General features: G+C 32.1%; 2 protein-coding genes and 1 non-coding gene across 3 annotated transcripts; 1 reads left to right on the top strand and 2 right to left on the bottom strand.

The window, feature by feature from the left end:
• Positions 1-13678: 13678 nt before the first annotated feature.
• LOC106343281 (guanine nucleotide-binding protein-like NSN1) lies at positions 13679-16403 on the bottom strand. Its single transcript, XM_013782450.1, has 9 exons — positions 16237-16403; positions 15902-16146; positions 15677-15749; positions 15422-15595; positions 15125-15339; positions 14779-15043; positions 14513-14692; positions 14231-14442; positions 13679-14154 (listed from the first exon to the last, which is right to left on the bottom strand). Exons 1-9 carry the CDS (start codon positions 16253-16255, stop codon positions 13795-13797), a joined length of 1743 nt encoding a protein of 580 aa, XP_013637904.1. The 5' UTR covers positions 16256-16403; the 3' UTR covers positions 13679-13794.
• Positions 16404-17414: 1011 nt separating this feature from the next.
• On the bottom strand, positions 17415-17500 carry TRNAM-CAU. Its single transcript is given in 2 exon segments — positions 17415-17450; positions 17463-17500. It is a non-coding gene; the product is annotated as a tRNA-Met (tRNA).
• Positions 17501-17549: 49 nt separating this feature from the next.
• LOC106343617 lies at positions 17550-21972 on the top strand. The gene is made up of 17 exons (XM_013782883.1): positions 17550-17719; positions 17807-17882; positions 17960-18036; positions 18102-18243; positions 18327-18465; positions 18574-18670; positions 18831-18968; positions 19046-19146; positions 19243-19356; positions 19446-19684; positions 19771-19829; positions 19910-20095; positions 20167-20290; positions 20396-20454; positions 20940-21085; positions 21187-21363; positions 21433-21972. The coding sequence occupies exons 1-17, from the start codon at positions 17656-17658 to the stop codon at positions 21733-21735; spliced, it is 2241 nt and encodes a 746-aa protein (XP_013638337.1). The 5' UTR covers positions 17550-17655; the 3' UTR covers positions 21736-21972.
• The last annotated feature ends 434 nt before the right edge of the window (positions 21973-22406 follow it).

Raw genomic sequence — 22406 nt, 5'->3', positions numbered from 1 at the left:
GACCATCATATATCTAATATACCGGCAAAGTGACCAAACTTTGAGGGAAGAGACGTTGGAGTCCACTGGCGAGGACAGTAGAATATGTATACGATGGCGGATGCTGCGGCTATTTGGCAGAGCACTGGAGCTGCAAATCTTTTTTTCTTATCCAAGGAACCGGTGTTGGACTTCCAGTATTTCACTAAAAGTTTAGGCTTCAGCATATAGAGCGTTTAACGTAAAACTCAATATTTTCGTAGGGGTTGTTACACATAGATTTTGAGAAAATTTCAAAAAATATAACAATATTGCTTTAATGCATAGTTTCCTCCTGTACTAATATATGGTGATGGTCAAAGAGGTTTAGAACCTTTGTTGTCTCCATTTCTCTAGAAATAGCGATTTTATAATGGCTATTCCATTAATTTAGGGAGAATATGAAATTTTACTAAATTAATTTAAAAAAAAATTGAACGATGTTCATGTACCATAAAAGAGAGTTTAGCATACATTAATACTAATGTAGAATGTGGTTAGAAATTTTAAAACAACACCAAAGATTATAGGGTTCAGTATATAAAACATTTACCAAAATTCAATTTTTTTTGTTGAGGTTAACACATAAATTTTGAGAAAATTTCGAAAAATATGACAATATTGTTTTAATGCATAGTTGCATCCTACACTAATATATGATGATGTTGAAAGAGGTTTAAAGCCTTTGTTATCTCCATTTCTCAAGAAAATAGCGATTTTGTAGGGGTTATTCCACTGATTTAGATAGTATTATGAAGTTTTACTAATTAATTGATAAAAAATTAGAACGATTCCTATATACCATAAAAGAGAGTTTAACATACATTAATACAAATTTAGAATGTCGTTAGAAAATTTAGAACAACAATAAAAAGTATAAGTTTCAGTATATAAAGCGTTTAACGTAAAACTTAATATTTTCGTACACATAGATTTTGAGAAAAATTCAAAAAATATAATAATATTGCTTTAATGCATAGTTGTCTCATATACTAATATATGATGATGGTTAAAATGGTTTGGAACCTTTGTTGTCTCCATTTCATTAGAGAATAGCGATTTTATAGTGGTTATTCCACCGATTTAGAGAGTATTATAAAGTTTCACTAAATTAATTGATAAAAAAATTATAATGATTTCCATTTACCATGAAAGAGAGTTTAACATACATTAATACAAACGTACAATGTGGTTAAAAAATTTAAAACAACACTAAAAAGTTTAGGCATCAGTATATAGAGCGTTTAACGTAAATTTCAATATTTGGTTAACATATAGATTTTGAGAAAATTTTGAAAATATAACAATATTTTTTTAATGCATAGTTGTCTCATGTACTAATATATGGTGATGTACAAAGAGGTTTGGAACCTTTGTTGTCTTCATTTCTCTAGAGAATAGCGATTTTATAATAATTAGTCCGCTAATTTAGGGAGTATATGAAATTTTAATAAATTAATTTATAAAAGAATTGAATGATGCTCATGTATCATGAAAGAGAGTTAAGCATACATTAATACAAATGTAAAATGTGGTTAGAAATTTTAAAACAATACTAAAGATTATATGGTTCAGTATATAAAGCATTTACCAAAAGTCAATATTTTTGTAGGGATTAACACATAGATTTTGAGAAAAACTCAAAAATATAACAATATTCCTTTAATGTATAGTTGCCTCCCGTACTAATAAATTATGATGGTCAAAGACGTTTGAAACCTTTGTTGTCTTCATTTCTCTAGAGAATAGCGATTTTATAATGGTTAGTCCATTAATTTAAGGAATATATGAAATTTTACTAAATTAATTTTTAAGAAAATTAATGATGCTCATGTACCATGAAAAGAGTTTAGCATACATTAATCCAAATGTAAAAAGTGCTTAGAAATTTTGAGAAATTTTTTAAAAATATGACAATATTGTTTTAAAGCATAGTTGCATCATGCACTAACATATGATGATGTTGAAAGAGGTTTGGAGCCTTTGTTGTCACATTTTTTCAAGAAAATAGCCATTTTATAGTGGTTATTCCACTGATTTTTGGAGTATTATGAAGTTTTACTAAGTTAATAAATATAAAATTATAACGATTCCCATATACCATGAAAGAGAGTTTAACATAAATTAATACAAATGTAGAATGTAGTTATAAATTTTAAAACAATACTAAATATTATATAGCTCAGTATATAAAGCATTCACCAAAATTCAATATTTTTGTAGGGACACATAGATTTTGAGAAAATTTCAAAAAATATGACAATATTGTTTTAATGCATAGTTGCATCATCCACTAACATATGATGATGTTGAAAGAGGTTTGGAGCTTTTGTTGTCTCCATTTTTCAAGAAAATAACGATTTTATAGTGGTTATTCCACATATTTATGGAGTTTTACGAAACTTCACTAAATTAATTGATTAAAAATTATAATGATTCCCTTTTATTATGAAAGAAAGTTTAACATACATTAATACAAATGTAGAATGTGGTTAGAAATTTAAAACAACACTAAAAAATTTGTGCTTCAGTATATTGAGCGTTTAACGTAAAATTCAACACATAGATTTTGAGAATAATCAAAAAATATAAATATGTTGCTTTAATGCATAGTTGCCTCATGTACTAATATATGGTGATGGTCAAAGAGGTTTGGAACCTTTGTTATATTCATTTCTCTAGAGAATAGTGATTTTATAATGGTTAATCCATTAATTTAGGGGGTATATGAAATTTTACTAAATTAATTTATAAAAAATTGAACGATGTTCATGTACCTTGAAAGAAAGCTTAACATACATTAATACAAATGTAGAATTTAGTTAGAAATTTTTAATACAACACTAAATATTATAGGATTCAGTATATAAATCATTTACCAAAATTCAATATTTTTGTAGAGGTTAACACATAGATTTTGAGAAAATTTCAAAAAATATGACAATATTGTTTTAATGCATAGTTTCATACTACACTAATATATGATGATGTTGAAAGAGGTTTAGAGCTTTTGTTGTGTCCGTCTTTCAAGAAAATAGCGATTTTGTAGTGATTATTCCACTGATTAAGATTGCCTAATGAAGTTTTACTAATTTATTGATAAAAAATTAGAACGATTATCATAAACGATAACAGTAAAAAATTAGAGTTTAACATATATTAATAAAAATGTAGAATGTGGTTAGAAATTTAAAACAATACTAAAAAGTTTAGGCTTCAGTATATAGAGCGTTTAACGTAAAACTCAATATTTTCGTAGGGGCTAGCACGTAGATTTTGAGAAAAACTCAAAAATATAACAATATATATTGCTATAATGCATAGTTGCCTCATGTACTAATATATGATGATGGTCAAAGAGGTTTGGAACATGTCTCCATTTCTCTTGAGAATAGCGATTTTATAATGGTTAGTCCACTAATTTAGGGAGTATATGAAGTTTTACTAAATTAACTTATAAAAATATTGAACGATGCTCATATACCATTAAAGAGAGTTTAGCATACATCAATACAAATATATAATGTGGGTAGAAATTTTAGAACAACACTAAATATTATAGGGTTAAGAATATAAATCATTTACCAAAATTCAATATTTTTGTAGGGACACATAGATTTTGAGAAATTTTTTAAAAATATGACAATATTCTTTTAATGCATAGTTGCATCATGCACTAACATATTATGATGTTGAAAGAGGTTTGGAGCTTTTTTTGTCTCCGTTTTTCAAAAAAAATAAAGATTTTATAGTGGTTATTCCACCGATTTATGGAGTATTATAGAGTTTCACTAAATTAATTGATAAAAAATTATAATGATTCCCATTTACCATGAAAGAGAGTTTAACATACATTAATACAAATGTAGAATGTGGTTATAAATTTGAAAACAACACTAAAAAGTTTAGGCTTCAGTATATAGAGCGTTTAACGTAAATATCAATATTTTCGTATGGGTTAATAGATAGATTTTGAGAAAAATTTGAAAATATAACAATATTTCTTTAATGCATAGTTGCCTCATGTACTAATATATGGTGATGGACAAAGAGGTTTGGAACCTTTGTTGTATTCTTTTCTCTAGAGAATAATGATTTTATAATGGTTTGTACGCTAATTTAGGAAGTATATGAAATTTTACTTAATTAATTTTCCAAAAAATTGAACGATGGTTATGTACCATGAAAGAGAGTTAAGCATACATTAATACAAATGTAGAATGTGGTTAGAAATTTTAAAACAATGCTAAAGATTATATGGTTCAGTATATAAAACATTTACCAAAAGTCAATATTTTTGTAGGGGTTATTAACACATAGATTTTGAGAAAAACTCAAAAAATATAACAACATTGCTTTAATGCATAGTTTCCTCATGTACTAATAAATGATGATGGTCAAAGACGTTTGAAACCTTTGTTGTCTTCATTTCTCTAGAGAATAGTGATTTTATAATGGTTAGTCCATTAATTTAGGGAGTATATGAAACTTTACTAAATTAATTTATAAAAAAAATTAACGAGGCTCATGTACCATGAAAGAGAGTTTAGCATACATTAATACAAATGTAGAATGTGTTTAAAAATTTTAAAACAAAAAATTATATGTTCAGTATATAAAGCATTTACCAAAATTCATTATTTTTGTAGGGGTTAACACATAGATTTTGAGAAATTTTCAAAAAAAAATGACAATATTGTTTTAATGCATAGTTGGATCATGCACTAACATATGATGATGTTAAAAGAGCTTTGGAGCCTTTGTTGTCACAGTTTTTCAAGAAAATTGTCATTTTATAGTGGTTATTCCACCGATTTTTTGAGTATTATGAAGTTTTATTAAGTTAATTAATAATAAATTACAACGATTCCCATATACCATGAAATTGAGTTTAACATAAATTAATACAAATGTAGAATATGGCTAGAAATTTTAAAATAATACTAAAGATTATATGGTTCAGTATATAAAGCATTTACCAAAATTCAATATTTTTGTAGGGACACATAGATTTGGAGAAATTTTTTAATAAGGTGACAATATTGTTTTAATGCATAGTTGAATCATGCACTAACATATGATGATGTTGAAAGAGGTTTGGAGCTTTTGTTGTCTCTGGTTTTCAAGAAAATAACGATTTCATAGTGGTTATTACACCGATTTAGGGAGTATTATAAAGTTTCACTAAATTAATGGATAAAAAATTATAAGGATTCTCATTTACCATGAAATAGAGTTTAACTTACATTAATACAAATGTAGAATGTGGTTAAAAAAATTTAAACAACACTAAAAAGTTTGTGCTTCAGTATATTGAGCGTTTAACGTAAAACTCAACACATAGATTTTGTGAATAATTCAAAAAATATAACAATATTGCTTTAATGCATAGTTGCATCAAGTACTAATATATGGTGATGGTCAAAGAGATTTGGAACCTTTGTTGTCTTCATTTCTCTAGAGAATAATGATTTTATAATGGTTAGTCCACTAATTTAGGGAGTATATGAAATTTTACTAAATTAATTTATAAAAAAAAATAACGATGCTCATGTACCATGAAAGAGAGTTTAGCATACATTAATACAAATGTAGAATATGGTTAGAAATTTTAAAATAACACTAAAGATTATAGGGTTCAGTATATAAAGAATTTACCAAAATTCATTATTTTTGTAAAGGTTAACACATAGATTTTGAGAAATTTTCAAAAAATATGACAATATTGTTTTAATGCATAGTTGCATCCTGCACTAACATATGATGATGTTGAAAGAGGTTTGGAGTATTATGAAGTTTTACTAAGTTAATTAATAAAAAATTATAACTATTCACATATATCATGAAAGAGAGTTAACATAAATTAATACAAATGTAGAATGTGGTTAAAAATTTTAAAACAATACTAAAGATTATATGGTTCAGTATATAAAGTTTTACTAAGATAGTATATATGATGTTTAGGCTTCATAAAGATATTAAGATAGTATTATGAAGTTTTACTAAGTTAATTAATAAAAAAATATAACAATTCCCTTATACCATAAAAGAGAGTTTAACATAAATTAATACAAACGTAGAATGTGGTTAGAAATTTTAAAACAATACTAAAGATTATATGGTTCAGTATATAAAGTTTTACTGAGATTGTATATATGAAGTTTAGGCTTCGTAAAGATATTAAGATAGTATTACGAAGTTTTACTGATTTAATGATAAAAAATTAGAACGATTACCATATACCATAAAAGAAAGTTTAACATATATTAATACAAATGTAAAATGTGGTTAGAAATTTAAAACAATACTAAAAGGTATAGGCTTCAGTATATAGAGTGTTTAACGTAAAACTCAATACTTTCGTAGGGGCAACACGTAGATTTTGAAAAAACTCAAAAAATATAACAATATTGCTTTAATTCATAGTTGTCTCTTGTACTAATATATGATGATGGTTAAAGAGGTTTGAAACCTTTTTTGTCTCTATTTCTCTAGAGAATAGCGATTTTATAATGGTTAGTCCACTAATTTAGGGAGTATATGAAGTTTTACTAAATTAACTTATAAAAATATTGAACGATGCTCATATACCATTAAAGAGAGTTTAGCATACATTAATACAAATGTAAAATGTAGTTTGAAATTTTAAACCAACACTAAAGATTATAGGGTTCAGAATATAAAGCATTTACCAAAATTCAATATTTTTGTAGGGGTTACACATAGATTTTGATAAAATTTCAAAAAATATGAAAATATTGTTTTAATGCATAGTTGCATCATGCAATAACATATGATGATGTTGAAAGAGGTTTGGAGCTTCTGTTGTATCCGTTTTTCAAGAAAATAACGATTTTATAGTGGTTATTCCACTGATTTAGAGAGTATTATAAAGTTTCACTTAATTAATTGATAAAAAATTATAACGATTTTCATTTACCATGAAAGAGAGTTTAACATACTTTAATACAAATGTAGAATGTGGTTAATTTTTTAAAAACAACACTAAAAAGTTTAGGCTTCAGTATATAGAGCATTTAACGTAAATTTCAATATTTTCGTAGGGGTTAAAAGATAGATTTTGAGAAAAATTCGAAAATATAACAATATTTATTTAATGCATAGTTGCCTCATGTACTAATATATGGTGATTGCCAAAGAGGTTTGGAACCTTTGTTGTCTTCATATCTCTAGAGAATAGCGATTTTATAATGGTTAGTCCGCTAATTTAGGGAGTATAAATTTTACTCAATTAATTTACAAAAAAATTGAAACTTTATGAAATTTTACTCAATTAATTTACAAAAAAAATTGAAATTTTATGAAATTTTACTCAATTAATTTACAAAAAAATTGAACGATGCTCATGTACCTTGAAAGAGAGTTAAACATACATTAATACAAATGTATAATGTGGTTAGAAATTTTAAAACAATAGTAAAGATTATATAGTTCAGTATATAAAGCATTTACCAAAAGTCAATATTTTTGTAGGAGTTATTAACACTTAGATTTTGAGAAAAACTCAAAAAATAAAATAATATTGCTTTAATGCATAGTTACCTCATGTAATGGTCAAAGACATTTGGAACCTTTGTGGTCTTCATTTGTCTAAATAATAGCGATTTTATAATGCTAATCCACTAATTTAGGGAGTACATGAAATTTTACTAAATTAATTTATAAAAAAAAATTAACAATGCTCATGTACCATGAAAGAGAGTTTAGCATACATTAATACAAACGTAGAATGTGGTTAGATATTTTAAAACAAAAGATTATATGGTTCAGTATATAAAGCATTTACCAAAATTCATTATTTTGTAGGGGTTAGATTTTGAGAAATTTTTTAAAAATATAACAATATTGTTTTAATGCATAGTTGCATCCTGCAATAACATATGATGATGTTTAAAGAGGTTTGGAGCCTTTGTTTTCACCGTTTTTCAAGAAAATAGCCATTTATAGTGGTTATTCTACCAATTTTTGGAGTATTATGAAATTTTACTAAGTTAATTAATAAAAAGTTATAACGATTACCATATACCAGGAAAGAGAGTTTAACATAAATTAATAAAAATTTAGAATGTGGTTAGAAATTTTAAAACAATACTAAAGATTATATTGTTCAGTATATAAAGCATTTACCAAAATTCAATATTTTTGTAGGGACACATAGATTTTGAGAAAATTTAAAAAAAATATGAAAATATTGTTATAATGCATATTTGCATCATGCACTAACATATGATGATGTTGAAAGAGGTTTGGCGCTTTTGTTGTCTTTGGTTTTCAAGAAAATAATGATTTTATAGTGGTTATTCCACCGATTTAGGGAGTATTATAAAGTTTCACTAAATTAATTGATAAAAAATTAAAACGATTCCCATTACCATGAAACAGAGTTTAATGTACATTAATACAAATGTTGAATGTGGTTAAAATTTTTAAAACAACACTAAAAAGTTTGTGCTTCAGTATATTGAGCGTTTAACGTAAAACTCAACACATAGATTTTGAGAAAAATTCAAAAAGTATAACATTGTTGCTTTAATGCATAGTTGCCTCCTGTGCTAATATATGGTGATGGTCAAAGAGGTTTGAAACCTTTGTTGTCTTCTTTTCTTTAGAGAATAGCGATTTTATTATGGTTAGTCCACTAATTTAGGGAGTTTATCAAATTTTACTAAATTAATTTATTAAAAAATTGAACGATACTCGTGTACCATGATAGAGAGTTTATCATATATTAATACAAATGTAGAATGTAGTTAGAAATTTTAAAACAACACTAAAGATTATAGGGTTCAGTATATAAAGCATTTACCAAAATTCAATATTAACACATAGATTTTGAGAAATTTTTTAAAAAATTGACAATATTGTTTTAATGCATAGTTGCATTCTACACTAATATATGATGATGTTGAAAGAGGTTTAGAGCCTTTGTTGTGTCCGTCTTTCAAGAAAATAGCGATTTTGTAGTGATTATTCCACTGATTAAGATAGCCTTATGAAGTTTTACTAATTTATTGATAAAAAATTAGAACGATTCCCATATACCATAAAAGTGAGATTAACATACATTAATACAAATGTAGAATGTGGTTAGAAATTTAAAACAACACTAAAAATTTTAGGCTTCAATATATAGAGCGTTTAACGTAAAACTCAATATTTTCGTAGAGGCTAACACGTAGATTTTGAGAAAAACTCAAAAACTATAACAATATGGCTTTAATGCATAGTTGCCTCCTGTATTAATATATGATGATTGTCAAAGAGGTTTGGAACCTTTTTTGTCTCTATTTCTCTAGAGAATAGAGATTTTATAATGGTTAGTCCACTAATTTAGAGAGTATATGGAGTTTTACCAAATTAACTTATAAAATATATTGAACGATGCTTATATACCATTAAAGAGAGTTTAGCATACATTAATACAAATGTAGAATGTGGTTAGAAATTTTTAAAAAATATGACAATATTGTTTTAATGCACAGTTGCATCCTACACTAATATATGATGATGTTTAAAGAGGTTTAGAGCCTTTTTGTCTCCGTTTTTCAAGAAAATATTGATTTTCTAGTGGTTATTCTACTGATTTAGATAGTATTATGAAGTTTTACTAATTAATTGATAAAAATTTGAACGATTCTCATATACCATAAAAAAGAGTTTAACATACATTAATACAAATTTAGAATGTCGTTAAAAAATTTAGAACAACAATAAAAAATATAAGTTTCAGTATATAGAGCATTTAACGTAAAACTGAATATTTTCGTAGACACATAGATTTTGAGAAAAATTCAAAAAATATATCAATATTGCTTTAATTTATAGTTGCCTCATGTACTAATATATGATAATGGTCAAAGAGGTTTAGAACCTTTGTTGTCTCCATTTCTTTAGAGAATAACGATTTTATATTGGTTAGTCCACTAATTTAGGGAGTATATGAAGTTTTAATATATTACTTTATAAAAAAAATGAACGATGCTCATTTACCATGAAAGAGAGTTTAGCATACATTAATACAAATATAGAATGTGGTTAGAAATTTTAAAACACCACAAAAAATTATAGGCTTCAGTATGTAAAACATTTACCAAAATTCAATATTTTTGTGGGGCTTGTTAACACATAGATTTTGAGAAAATTTCAAAAAGTATGACAATATTATTTTAAAGCATAGTTGCATCATGGACTAACATATGATGATGTTGAAAGAGGTTTGGAGCCTTTGTTGTCTCCGTTTTTAAAAGAAAATAGTCATTTTATATTGGTTATTCCACCGATTTTGGGAGCAGTACGAAGTTTTACTAAATTAGTTAATAAAACATTATAATGATTCTAATATACCATGAAAGAGAGTTTAAAATACATTAATACAAATGTAGAATATGGTTAGAAAATTTAAAACAACACTAAAAAGTTTAAGTTTCAGTATATAGAGCGTTTAATGTAAAACAACACATAGATTTTGAGAAAATGTCAAAAAATATGACAATATTGTTTTAATGCATAGTTGCATTCTACACTAATATATGATGATGTTGAATGAGGTTTAGAGCCTTTGTTGTCTCCGTTTCTCTAGAGAATAGTGATTTTATTATGGTTAGTCCACTAATTTAGGGAGTTTATCAAATTTTACTAACTTAATTTATAAAAAAAATTAACGATGCTCATGTACCATGAAAGAGAGTTTATCATACAGTAATACAAATGTAGAATGTGGTTAGAAATTTTAAAACAATACTAAAGATTATATGGTTCAGTATATAAAGCATTTACCAAAATTCAATATTTTTGTAGGGGGTTAACTCATAGATTTTGAGAAAATTTCAAAAAATATGACTATTGTTTTAATGCATAGTTGCATCATGCACTAACATATAATGATGTTGAAATAGGTTTGGAGCCTTTGTTGTCTCCGTTTTTCAAGAAAATAACGACTTTATAGTGATTATTCCACCGATTTAGAGAGTATTATGAAGTTTTACTAAATTAATTGATAAAAAATAATAACGATTATCATATACCATGAAATAGAGTTTAACATACATTAGTACAAATGTAGAGTGTGATTAGAAATTTTAAAACAACACTAAAATGTTTAGGCTTCAGTATATAGAGCGTTTAACGTAAAACTCAATATTTTTTTAGGGTTAACACATAGATTTTGAGAAAAATTCAAAAAATATAACAATATTGCTTTAATGGATAGCTGCCTCCTGTACTAATATATGGTGATGGTCAAAGAGGTTTGGAACCTTTGTTGTCTTCATTTCTCTAGAGAATAACGATTTTATAATGGTTAGTCCGCTAATTTAGAGTGTATATGAAATTTTACTAAATTAATTTATAAAAAAATAATGATGCTCATGTACCATGAAAGAGAGTTTAACATACATTAATACAAATGTAGAATATGGTTAGAAATTTTAAAATAATACTAAAGATTATATGGTTTAGTATATCAAGCATTTACCAAAATTCAATATTTTTGTAGGGGTTATCACATAGATTTTGAGAAAATTTCAAAAAATATGACAATATTATTTTAATGCATAGTTGCATCCTGCACTATCATATGATGATGTTGAAAGAGGTTTGGAGCATTTGTTGTCTCCGTTTTTCAAGAAAATAGTCATTTTATAGTGTTTATTCCACCGATTTTGGGAGTATTATGAAGTTTTACTAAATTAATTAATAAAAAATTATAATTATTCTCTTATACCATGAAAGAGAGTTTAAAATACATTAATACAAATTTAGAATATGGTTAGAAATTTTAAAACAACAATAAAAAGTTTAGGCTTCAGTATATAGAGTGTTAACACATAGATTTTGAGAAAAATTTAAAAAATATAACAATATTGCTTTAATGCATTAGTTGCTTCCTGTACTAATATATGATGAAGGTCAGAGAGGTTTGGAACTTTTGTTGTCTTCATTTCTCTAGAGAATAGCGATTTTATGTTACATAAATTTCGATTAGAAAGAATTTCAGTATGTAACAAACCGGTGGAACAGGATTTGATATAGCATAGAAGCTCGTTAAGAAGGGAATAAGCGGGTAAGGCAATGATGACCACTTGACTGCCTTTGTTATACTTGGCTTCTTTGATGTTGTTTGAGTATATAATACATTGCATCACCATAATCTTCGTGCTGCCTACATTCCACAAAATGAGCATCCAGCTGCAAAAACCATTAAAAGATTTCAGACTATTGTAACAAATAAACAGTATTAGAGAGACTCTCGAGAACATCAAGTGGTTCAGGTCAATCATTGGGCCCTTGTTTGATCATTTTCTTGATAGACTTGTCTTGAAAGACCACCAGAAAACGCCGAAGTAGCACCTTCCGCTTCGTTTCAAAAAGTTGGCCTTTAAACTCCCTATTGCTCATATCAATTAAACGATTTACAAATTGCAGCATACCTGAACGCCTTTGTGACCGTCATATATCTAATATACCGGCGAAGTGACCAAACTTTGAGGGAAGGGACGTTGGAGTCCACTGGCGAGGACGGTAGATATGTATACGATGGCGGATGTTGCGGCTATTTGGCAGAGCACTGGAGCTGCAAATCCTTTTTTCTTATCCAAGGAACCGGTGTTGGAATTCGCCGGAACTTTGGTGGTGGACTTGTTGGGACTTTGCTGGTCGAGTTTTTGGGAATAGTATCCATGGAAGCGGTTTTGAATTTCGTCGGGGTTGTGGAGATTGAGTTCGCCGGAGCGATGGAGCTTGGAAGCTATATTTTATACCCTGTAAACAATGTATGTAGTGGATTATTAGTGAGATTATTGGGAACAATGGCGTAGCCAGAGTAGGATAGCTCCCTCCAGCCATCAATTACAAGCTTAGGTGTTCTCGAATCGGAAGGAGTGTTACGGGGCGTTCTCTGAAATACTTTCTTGGCCTTAAGGTGGCCAGAACTCTCGGCTTCAAAACCGTACGTGGGGCTTCCGCCTAGATATCATTAACGCTAGGTGTAGGATACCAGGCCGAGAAATGCAGACTAGAACTGTAGAGTAGGCGAGGAGAACTGCTGATGCACCCACGTTGTGTGAGAAGGGGAGCATTTGCCCCCTACCCCCCCCCCAACAACTTTTTAAAACTTCATGTTAATCATTGAATAATTTTAATATGCCCCCATTGTTTTTAGCAAATATAGTCCTAATCCATTGACCAGTTTTACATATGCCCCCAACAAATAAATTCTCTGCATCCGCCCATTATTGGGACGTAGAGGAGGCTTATGATGATTGTGGGAGTATATATGCTGAGCTTGGTTGGAGGTGAAGCGTTTAGGTGTGAGATGAAGTTATTAGTAGCTTTGATTGGAGGAAGAAGTTACGCAGACAATTGAATTCGACATTAAATTCTATAACTTTGCACATTCACGGTTTAGGTGGATATTTTTATTTCTCAGGTTCGCAATTAAGAAGGGACGAAGACGGAGCACGAAGCGGCAATACCTTACTGGACTGAAAATTATGTCACACATTCAATTAAAATAAACATGCCTCCATAAAAAACCATGATCGAACGTAATTTAGAAAAAATTTCTTCGCTGAGATGGTTTCATGAGAAGTGATACTTGTCTAACTTTATCGTAATATATTTGATAACCTAACATAATTGATGGATCAAAAAAAAACGGTACACTAGAATCAAAATCGCTTGATGAAGCAAAACACATGTATGAGTAGCACATAAATAAACACAAAGAACAAAACGATTGTCTGTTTAATCTCTCACTCATTCTTCAGGCAAATCAAGAAGTGCAGCCATTGGTATTTTAGCATCGATTTGGAACCCGTCTCCTTCATCCATGTCTGTATCTTTGTTCTTCTTCCCATAATCTTCTTTGAAATCATAATCTCCGTCCATAAGATCCTCACCACCTGCTGCTTTCTTCGCCTTCTTCCTCTGCTTCTTCTCTGCTTTCTGCCTCTTTGTGTTAAGCATGCTCTCAGCTGCGTATAGCTTCCTGTTCTGCCTGCTCGCCTCGGACTTCAACTTTCCTGTTTCTTCTTCATCCTCTTCCCCTCCCATAGACTCATCACCATCATTGTCAAGACCAGCCTCTTCTTCTTTGGTCTGAGTCTTAGACCCATCCTGTGATAAGTAACCAATGTTAAACCATACCAAGTAAATGGAATCACGAGATAATCTATTAACCAACCAAACCAACCTCGATCATAGTTTCATCGAAACTGAGAGGACCACTGGAAGGAATCTCAACAGGGTTGAAGTCGCTAACAGTCTTCAAACTCCCAATGAAAGAAGACTCACCACTGTAAACCTCATCGATGTTGAACTCCTTAGCCAACTCGGTCACAATCTTTGACTCTGCGTGTTCACCTTGGTCCCTCTTTGGCGGCATTGTATAGAACGGAATCTTACCTGCACACAATTAATAAGTTTTCAAGATTCCATGTTTTATGACTGAACTAAAAGACAATAATGACCTCACCTTCATTCCAGTCATGCAACACAATCCTCGCAGCAGCTTCGATATCCACAAGACCACCCTTCTTAAGCTTCCCCCTAACGGTAGCCACTTTATAAAGAAAGTCATCAACTGCCTCGAAGCTCTGGATCTTGTACAGAGTCACCAGCAATTGTGGTGAACAAAGCTTGAGAATCTCCTTCACTAGATTCCCCCACAAGGTTTCACAGTTAGATCACTGAGATTAATTTGATATATTCAATCATTAATTTGCATTGTTTACAATTTACCTGGACTAACCGGATCTTCCAGCTTCTCGATTCTTTTACAGTTGCGGAGAGCTATAGAAGCATCATTCGCTGAAGATTTGAGCATCACGACTCCAGGACAATCCAGCAGCTTCACGTTTTTGTCCAGGTGAACCTCTTGCAGAGACCTAGTCAGTCCAGGAGTGGCGCCGACGTTGACAACGTGAGCTCTCTTCAAACTGTTGATAAGACTACTCTTCCCCACATTGGGAAGTCCGATAATACCAACTGTGATAGATTTTTTCAACTGCCAAAAAACGAAACAACAAAGGAGGATTAATTAAAAAAAAAAGGATGATGTATCTCAATGCAAGGCATGGAAACTAACCTCATGACTTCTCGAGTAGTTCTTCAGCAGTTTGATAAGAGTGTCTGCTCCAAGACAATCACTCGTCTGCAAAAGATTACTTGGTTTCGACGCCTTAGAAGACTTCCAACCCAAGTTTGATCTCTGTTCCTGGGTGCTACATTTGAAGGCAACAGCTGGAAACTCTTCCCTAAGGTACTTGAGCCATTTCTCAGCAGCCTCTCGAGGAACAAGATCTGTAGTACAAAGAGATTATTATGAGTCTAAATGACAACAATAGCACGAGAGCAGAGAAAATTTCTATAGAAAAAGCTTTACCAATCTTGTTGAGAAGCAAGACGAGGTGCTTATTGGGACCGGCTTGCATCACCATCCTCTCCATGTCGGTACAACGCGTGCCAAGGGGATCACGAGCATCAAGAACCTCGAGAATGACGTCGGATAGTTCAATGACTTTCACAAGCTCCTTGTAGAAAGCCCTCTCCGAGTTATCTGTGAAACAATAGAGACATATGATAAAAATGTAGAATAAAATCACTTAAATATAAAATCAAAAGCACAACAAAATTTCACCTCGAACATTGACAAGTCTAGTTGAGTCATCTCCACTCTTGGTATCCTCATCCTCAAGCTTCCTCTTTTTAGCCTTAGTAAGAGAGATCAGAACACAAACATCACTTTACAATTAATTATTACAAGAAAACCAAACAGCAAGACACAAAAAAAGAACATGTCTTTAACCAAAAAAAACTCAACCTTTCACAATAAATCAAAACAAAGTTTGATGAAAGATGATACCTTTTCTTTGTGGGCCTCTTTCTTCTGTTCAATCTCCTCCACAGCACTGGCACGTCGAGCTTCTAAGGCCTTAGGCTCCTGTTCCTTGTAAGGCCAGTCATTGGGGATACCTGGGTCCTTCTCTGCTCTCGGCTTGCGGTTAAGGCCGAGCTTCTTAGCCTCCTTTGCCTTCTTCTTGTGGTGCTCCTTCACCTTTCTAAGGACCTTGTTCTTCTGCTTCAAGGTCACCCTCTTACTCTTGCTCTCTGCAAAAAAAGACAATCACAGCATCAAACAAACTCAATAAAAAGACCTAGAGAGAAAATTCCAGAATCAATTGAGGGATTTTAGCTTACTTTTACCACACTTCGCCATCTCTGAGAGCGAAGCTTGAGAAGGTTTGGAGAAGAAGGGTTTATGGAGAAGCTAAGGAAGATATAGGCGGCAATTAGGGTTTGCTGTTAAAAGGATTTGGATGACGACCCGACCCGACTCTGTTTGAGTCAATTAGCTCTAAAGGTTGGGTAAACAAATTTGGTTCAACATAAATCTTACCGAATCAATTTAAAATAAAATTTGGTTTGATATTCGGTTAGTTTAGTTTTTGAAAAAAATTACTGTAACTTTTTTTATTTCGGTTTGATTTAAATTTAATTCTTATTAAAATTTCGAATAAGTTCAATTTGATTCAGTAAACATTTAAAAAGTTTAATCTTGATTCGGTTAGTTATTTTGTTGTTTTTTTTTTAATATAAAAACTATATTTTTTTTGTTATTTGTTGGATTAATATTCAAATTTAAAACGTAGATTACACAAAGCCTATAAAGTAACGATCCTTTCCAGAACCAACAACTAACTAACGTAGTAAACATAAATATCTAAAGACAAAGATGAACTTTTAAGACAACTAACAGAACATAAACATAGAAGAAACAAGATCACTGAACACTTATAGAGTTAAACAAAGAATCAAGATAGCAAAGCAAGCCGATAAGAAAGCCGTGATGAATAAGAAAGCGTTGTAAACCCAACTTATTAGGATGATAGAAGAGCTCCAAGACACCATCTAACTGAAGACCCTGAGCACACGCCACTCAGAAACAAGCTTCAACTCTTGGAAGCCATGAGAAAGCGAGTCTGCCGACGAAGAACACGGTTGACAATCAAACTACTCAAAGACCAAACACAATTGAACTAAAGCTTACACAGTTTTTTTACCAAAAAAATCTGGAGAAGCCCGTTTGTTTAAAACCAAGAAACGGCATAACAACACAGTATCAAGGTTTCACAATGATCCAATAATACGTAAGCACAAGACCTTACCGAAAACAAACCCGCAGAAAGATATGACAACATTAATACCAGATGCCATAACCTTAGAACAGAGCTGAGAGACTCAAACCGATATCATACCAAAATTATGAACTGCACTAGCTTAATTTCGAAACGAACTAACTGAAAATTAAGTTCGGTTCAGTTAAAAGTTCCAGGCGTAGAGTCAACAACTAAAATAAAGAAATGAAAAAAAAAAATTGGGGTGAGAGAGGTTCGAACTCTCGACCTCAGGATTACTCAGATAGCTATGAGACCTACGCGCTAACCAACTGCGCCACCACCCCCCGACGTACATTTATCTTGAACCAAATTAAATAATGCACAGGTTTGTAACCTTTACTTCTTCTACCTGTGTGATCCCGCCGGCTCGATGCTTGCGCCGGTTTAAACCCTTGTAAAATCTCCAGATTCCTTAAACTCGTTTGACCACGATTCAGAAATGTCTAGCAGCATAAGCCTCAATTTGAAGAAAATTTCGTGGCTTTCTTCTCGGATCGTCTCAGGTTCTGGAGACTTTGAATCGTCTTCTAAAGCTTTCAGTGTTTTTTTTTTTTTTTCTCACTGATTCAAGATTCTTTTTGTTTCGCTAGGAAATATTATTCACTGTGGGTTTCGGCGACCCGTCGCTATCGGTGGAGACAGAAACACATTGGTCGGAACTCGCGGGTGTGTTTAATTCGACTTGGTTTGCTTTCGATAAATGTATCGTCTTTTCGATTCTGTGTTCATTTTGATAATTTCAGATTTGCGTCAGTGAAACGAGTGTCTCCACATGCTGATTTGCTCTCTTATGTTAGAGCTTCACTTGATAAGCTTGAAGGTACTTTATTGTTTTGTAACATCTCTTTGTGTTGTAAACAAAGTTCTGAACTTTGAACTCTTTAGGTCCTTCCCATCATTGGTTGAATCGTGACACTGAGAATAAACAGCTTTTCAAGGACAAAGGGACTTACGTAGTTCTTGTTGGCGATTTGCTTAATGGTGATCCGAGTTGTTTCTTTGAGAAACTCAAGTTGCTTCAGCAGAGGTTTAAGAAAGTTTCCTTTGTTTACAATCATGGCAACTAAACAGGGATTTTGGGCTGAGTTCTCTGTGCTTCTTTTTTTTAAGGTCTCCTGGAGTCTGTTTCATGGGCATTCACTTTAGTGATCAAGCTAGAATCACCGATGATCGAACTGCTTTAGCTGAGTTGATTGTTAAGGAATATCTTACTTTTCCTGTACTGCTTTCTGAGAAAGAGTTTCCTAAGGTAACAACATATCGTATCTCCAAGAACGATTCATTTGTTGTATATTATTCTCCCAAGTTATAAGCTTATTTGTCGATTTGAATTGAATGTTTTTGCTAATTATTTTAGTCAAGTGGAGAAGAAGTACGCTACTTCGTGTTTAGAGATTTTAAGAACCCTTTAATCTACCAAGACAAGGATCTGGATATTGCTTCTGTAGCTAAAGGTATGCCTACATCACTAACAAATGTTCTCTAGCAATGCTTCATAAGCTATTGAATAGTCTTTGCTTCATACCTTCAAGAAGGCGAAAGCATCTAATGGTTCTGTTGTTTTGTGTGCTTGATTGCGTATTCTGGTTTCTTCTTCTTGTGCTTTTGCTGCAGCTCTTGACAGCCTCAGTCAAGATACTGAGAAATCAAAGTCCGTCAAACTTTTCACCAACACTTGGTCAAAACAGGCTGATGCTATCAAGGAACCACACTTCTCTTCTTTCTTGCAAGATTTGTTTCTTTACTTTCCAGGTATAGTTCTTCAACCTTCTCTTCTTATCGTTCATTATTCTCTAAGTACTCTTAGCGTGTGACATTCTCCGCAACAGGTTGTATCTCTGCAGACGAAGCCGGAGATTGCCTGTTTCTTTCTGATAGCAACCATCATCGTATTATCATATCCACTAGTACTGGGGAGATTCTAGACAGTGTAAGCGAACTAGATCACATTTGGGAAAGTCTTAAGTTACTTTTAGAGAAAAAAGGTTCATGTGGAGCTAAACTTCAAGACATGTTTCTATTTCAGATTGGTTGTTTCCCAGGTTTTGAGGATGGAGAATTCGAATCAGCAAAGATGCTACGTCCTGCAGCGACCCTTTATGACGAAGAAGATGATTGCCTTTACATTGTAGATTCTGAGGTATTATGACTCCTACAAGAAGTTGTGATCACTCAATATATTCTTGTTAAGATTGTTTTTTAATCTCTTTGTTTCTTTAACTCTTTAAGAATCATGCCATTAGAAGAGCAAATATAAAGACGCGGGTCCTGGAAACGGTATATCCAAAGGTTATCAAGAAGAGTGTTGGCTTATGGTCTTGGGTAATGGAGAAAATAGGTTTTGAAAAAGATGAAGAAACAACAGTGGGTGCTGATGCTAAATCAGAAGAGTCTGATGCTCCCTCCCTCATGTTTCCATGGCATATACTTAAACGTGATGATGATAGTCTTGTAGTCATTAACAAAAGGTAAAGTCGTTGCTTGATACATCAGAGAAAGCTCATTCTATTTTCGTTTCTCTTGGTACCTGATAGGTTTGTCTTGTTTTCTTCAGCTTTTCAAAGTTGTGGATAATAAATTTAGCTTCTGGAGAGATCGAAGAAGTTGTGGAAGGTATACATATAACCATCTTATTGGTACTGCTTGTTCATCTATGTTATCTGACATATATATTATTTTATCAAAATCTGAAGGGTTCCAGGGGATAATGGAGATCTATGGGGAATTGATCACGGAGAAGCTATCGCTATTGAAACATTTGCCTTCTACTCGGTTGCAACAGCAAACTAAGGCTATCACCTCATGCAAGGAGCAGCCAAGTGCGGCCCTTTTGTCTTCTTTCTCTGAATTTGGAGACGACATTGTCATGACAGATACAGGTAAAACAAGTGAAATTCTGCCTGTTTTCATCTCTATGCATCAGCTTATCTGTATCTCTCTACATATGAAGCTGGCCAGAGGGTGTTGAAGCTAAATAGAGAATCTGGAGCATGCTCTAGCATACAGTTTTCAAACATTGGGATCCTTGGGTTACCGTATTGGTTGTCCATTCCACTGGAGAGAGTTTTCAATCTGTTAGTGAATCCTTTTCACTATTCTTTGCCATTCATTAAGAGCACTATTCTTGTTCTAAAACTTACTTAGCTGATGTTGTGGTCTTTTGTGTTAAAACAAAATAGAGCTAGCGGAGTACAGGAAGCACACATCAGCCATATTCATCAACTCCGGTTATTACCAGGTGAGACAAACCCTAATGTTTTGACATTAGCTGCAGCATAATGATGGTTTGACATTTGGTTCAGCCGACCATCTATTTTAGGCCTGCTGATTTGAACTGAACTCACCGAACCGAACCAAAATATTCGGTTAGTTTGGTTAGGAGTTCGGCACAATTCGGCAGGTTTATAAAAATAATTGGTTTTCGGTTCGGTTTGGCAATTAGTTAGTTCGGTTTCCAAAAAGAAAAAAATTAACCAAATTTCGAACAGAATTAACCAAAAATTTGAACCAAACTAATCGAAATTACCCAAAATTAACCGAATTTAACTAATATTTTAACTGAAATATAACCTAAACTAAAACATTTTGGTTAGTTCCGGTTAAAATTTTGAAAACCAGAACTACCTCAATACCAAACCTAACTGAACTACCCAAACTATCCGAACCCGCAGGCCTCATCTATTCATCTTGTCTGATTTTACTACCGCTATTTTTTTCTAACAGGTAAAACTAGCATACGGTTGAGCATACAGATCCCTCAATGCACAGAGCTTGTTGAACCGTTGCAAGAAAGCTGCATATGGCGACAGGCAAGAGGCTCAATCACTGAAGTCTCAAATGCTGGAAGTGCAGTGGAACCTTCTGAAAAGGTTTAATAGAATAACATTCACTTTTGCCCTGGTTTAGCTCCGAGGTGGCTCAAGGAGTTTTTTTTTTTTGGCTCAAGGAGTTTTGTTTGCATGAGTTGCAGGTTGGAGTCTCACAACAATGGTACGATGAATTAGACAACCTCGCCAAAGAAATAGTCAACCCTGAATTAGCTGAGGAAGATGAAGAAGAGCAAGAAGAAGATATCTCTGAGATCAGTGAAGATGATGGACGGATACACATCGATTGCTCTGTCAATACAAGTCCTGGCACAAGCGAGGTAACGCCTAGAATCTTCTCTCAAGTCTCTTATACCGTGGTTTTAAGCATCAAATTTGGTTTTGTGCAGCTTATTGTTTATGCAGCTTTGCATCTAAGACTGGCGAAGAACGAAGAGACAGAAGGTGCGAGCCAGGAAGAGCTGGCGAGAAGAATAGCAGACGTTTTAAATCCAGCAAGGAACATGACGACTATGGATGAAGATTTGTTTGTGAAAGTGTTGTTGAAGTCAAAGAGAGAAGTGAGAGACATTGTCTTCTTGAAGCCGGTGCATGTGCGTATAAAGTTTGACACGTTGGATCACCCAAAAGCTGATAACTCGAGAGACATTATCTTGACGGATTCTTCGGCTCAGATCGATGTCTCTCTTTGATGACGATAGAGCCGTGCGTGCAAACAATGCTATTTTCTCTTACACATAGTGGCATTACAAGGTAAACAATATTATTAGTCGGCCCAGTTTTATGTAATGGGGTCACAATCACAAATTATTCAAATAATCCTAATGGATATTGTATCAATCTCAATCGTATTTGCAAGAAGGTTGTTGACTTGATTTTGTAACAAAAGAGTCGGAAGATAATTCATCATCATTGCCAAGTCATTTCTATGTCTCCTCTGTTTAATCTCAATTTTAAAAGAGTTTTTGGGAATAATAATGTTACAATGATTCGCATTTTTTTATTTTTAAAATACGTTAGTTCGTGCAACCATCAACATTACATCCAACCTTTTTGTTGCATTATTCACTTCATGGTCTCCATGTCATTCTTCGTCTTCTTTATTCGTTTTAATATCTCCAAAGCATATTTCTCAGAGGAATGTGAGGCACACAAACATGAGAGTAATGAGATATGGACCCCATTTATTACATTAATTAAACAAATAGTTTAGTTTGTCTATATTAAGAGAAATTCAGAAACCTAAACCTGAAAAATCCAATTTTGAAGGAGTCTCTTCAGCGCTTCGGACGACGGTTTTGGTGTTGATTTTGTTTTTCTTGACCTGGGTTTTGTTTTTCAGAAAAAAAAAAAAAAAAAAGGG

This window comes from Brassica oleracea, chromosome C5, assembly GCF_000695525.1.
Source record: "Brassica oleracea var. oleracea cultivar TO1000 chromosome C5, BOL, whole genome shotgun sequence".
NCBI lineage: Eukaryota > Viridiplantae > Streptophyta > Magnoliopsida > Brassicales > Brassicaceae > Brassica > Brassica oleracea.
This window is presented reverse-complemented; position numbering and strand designations above follow the sequence as displayed.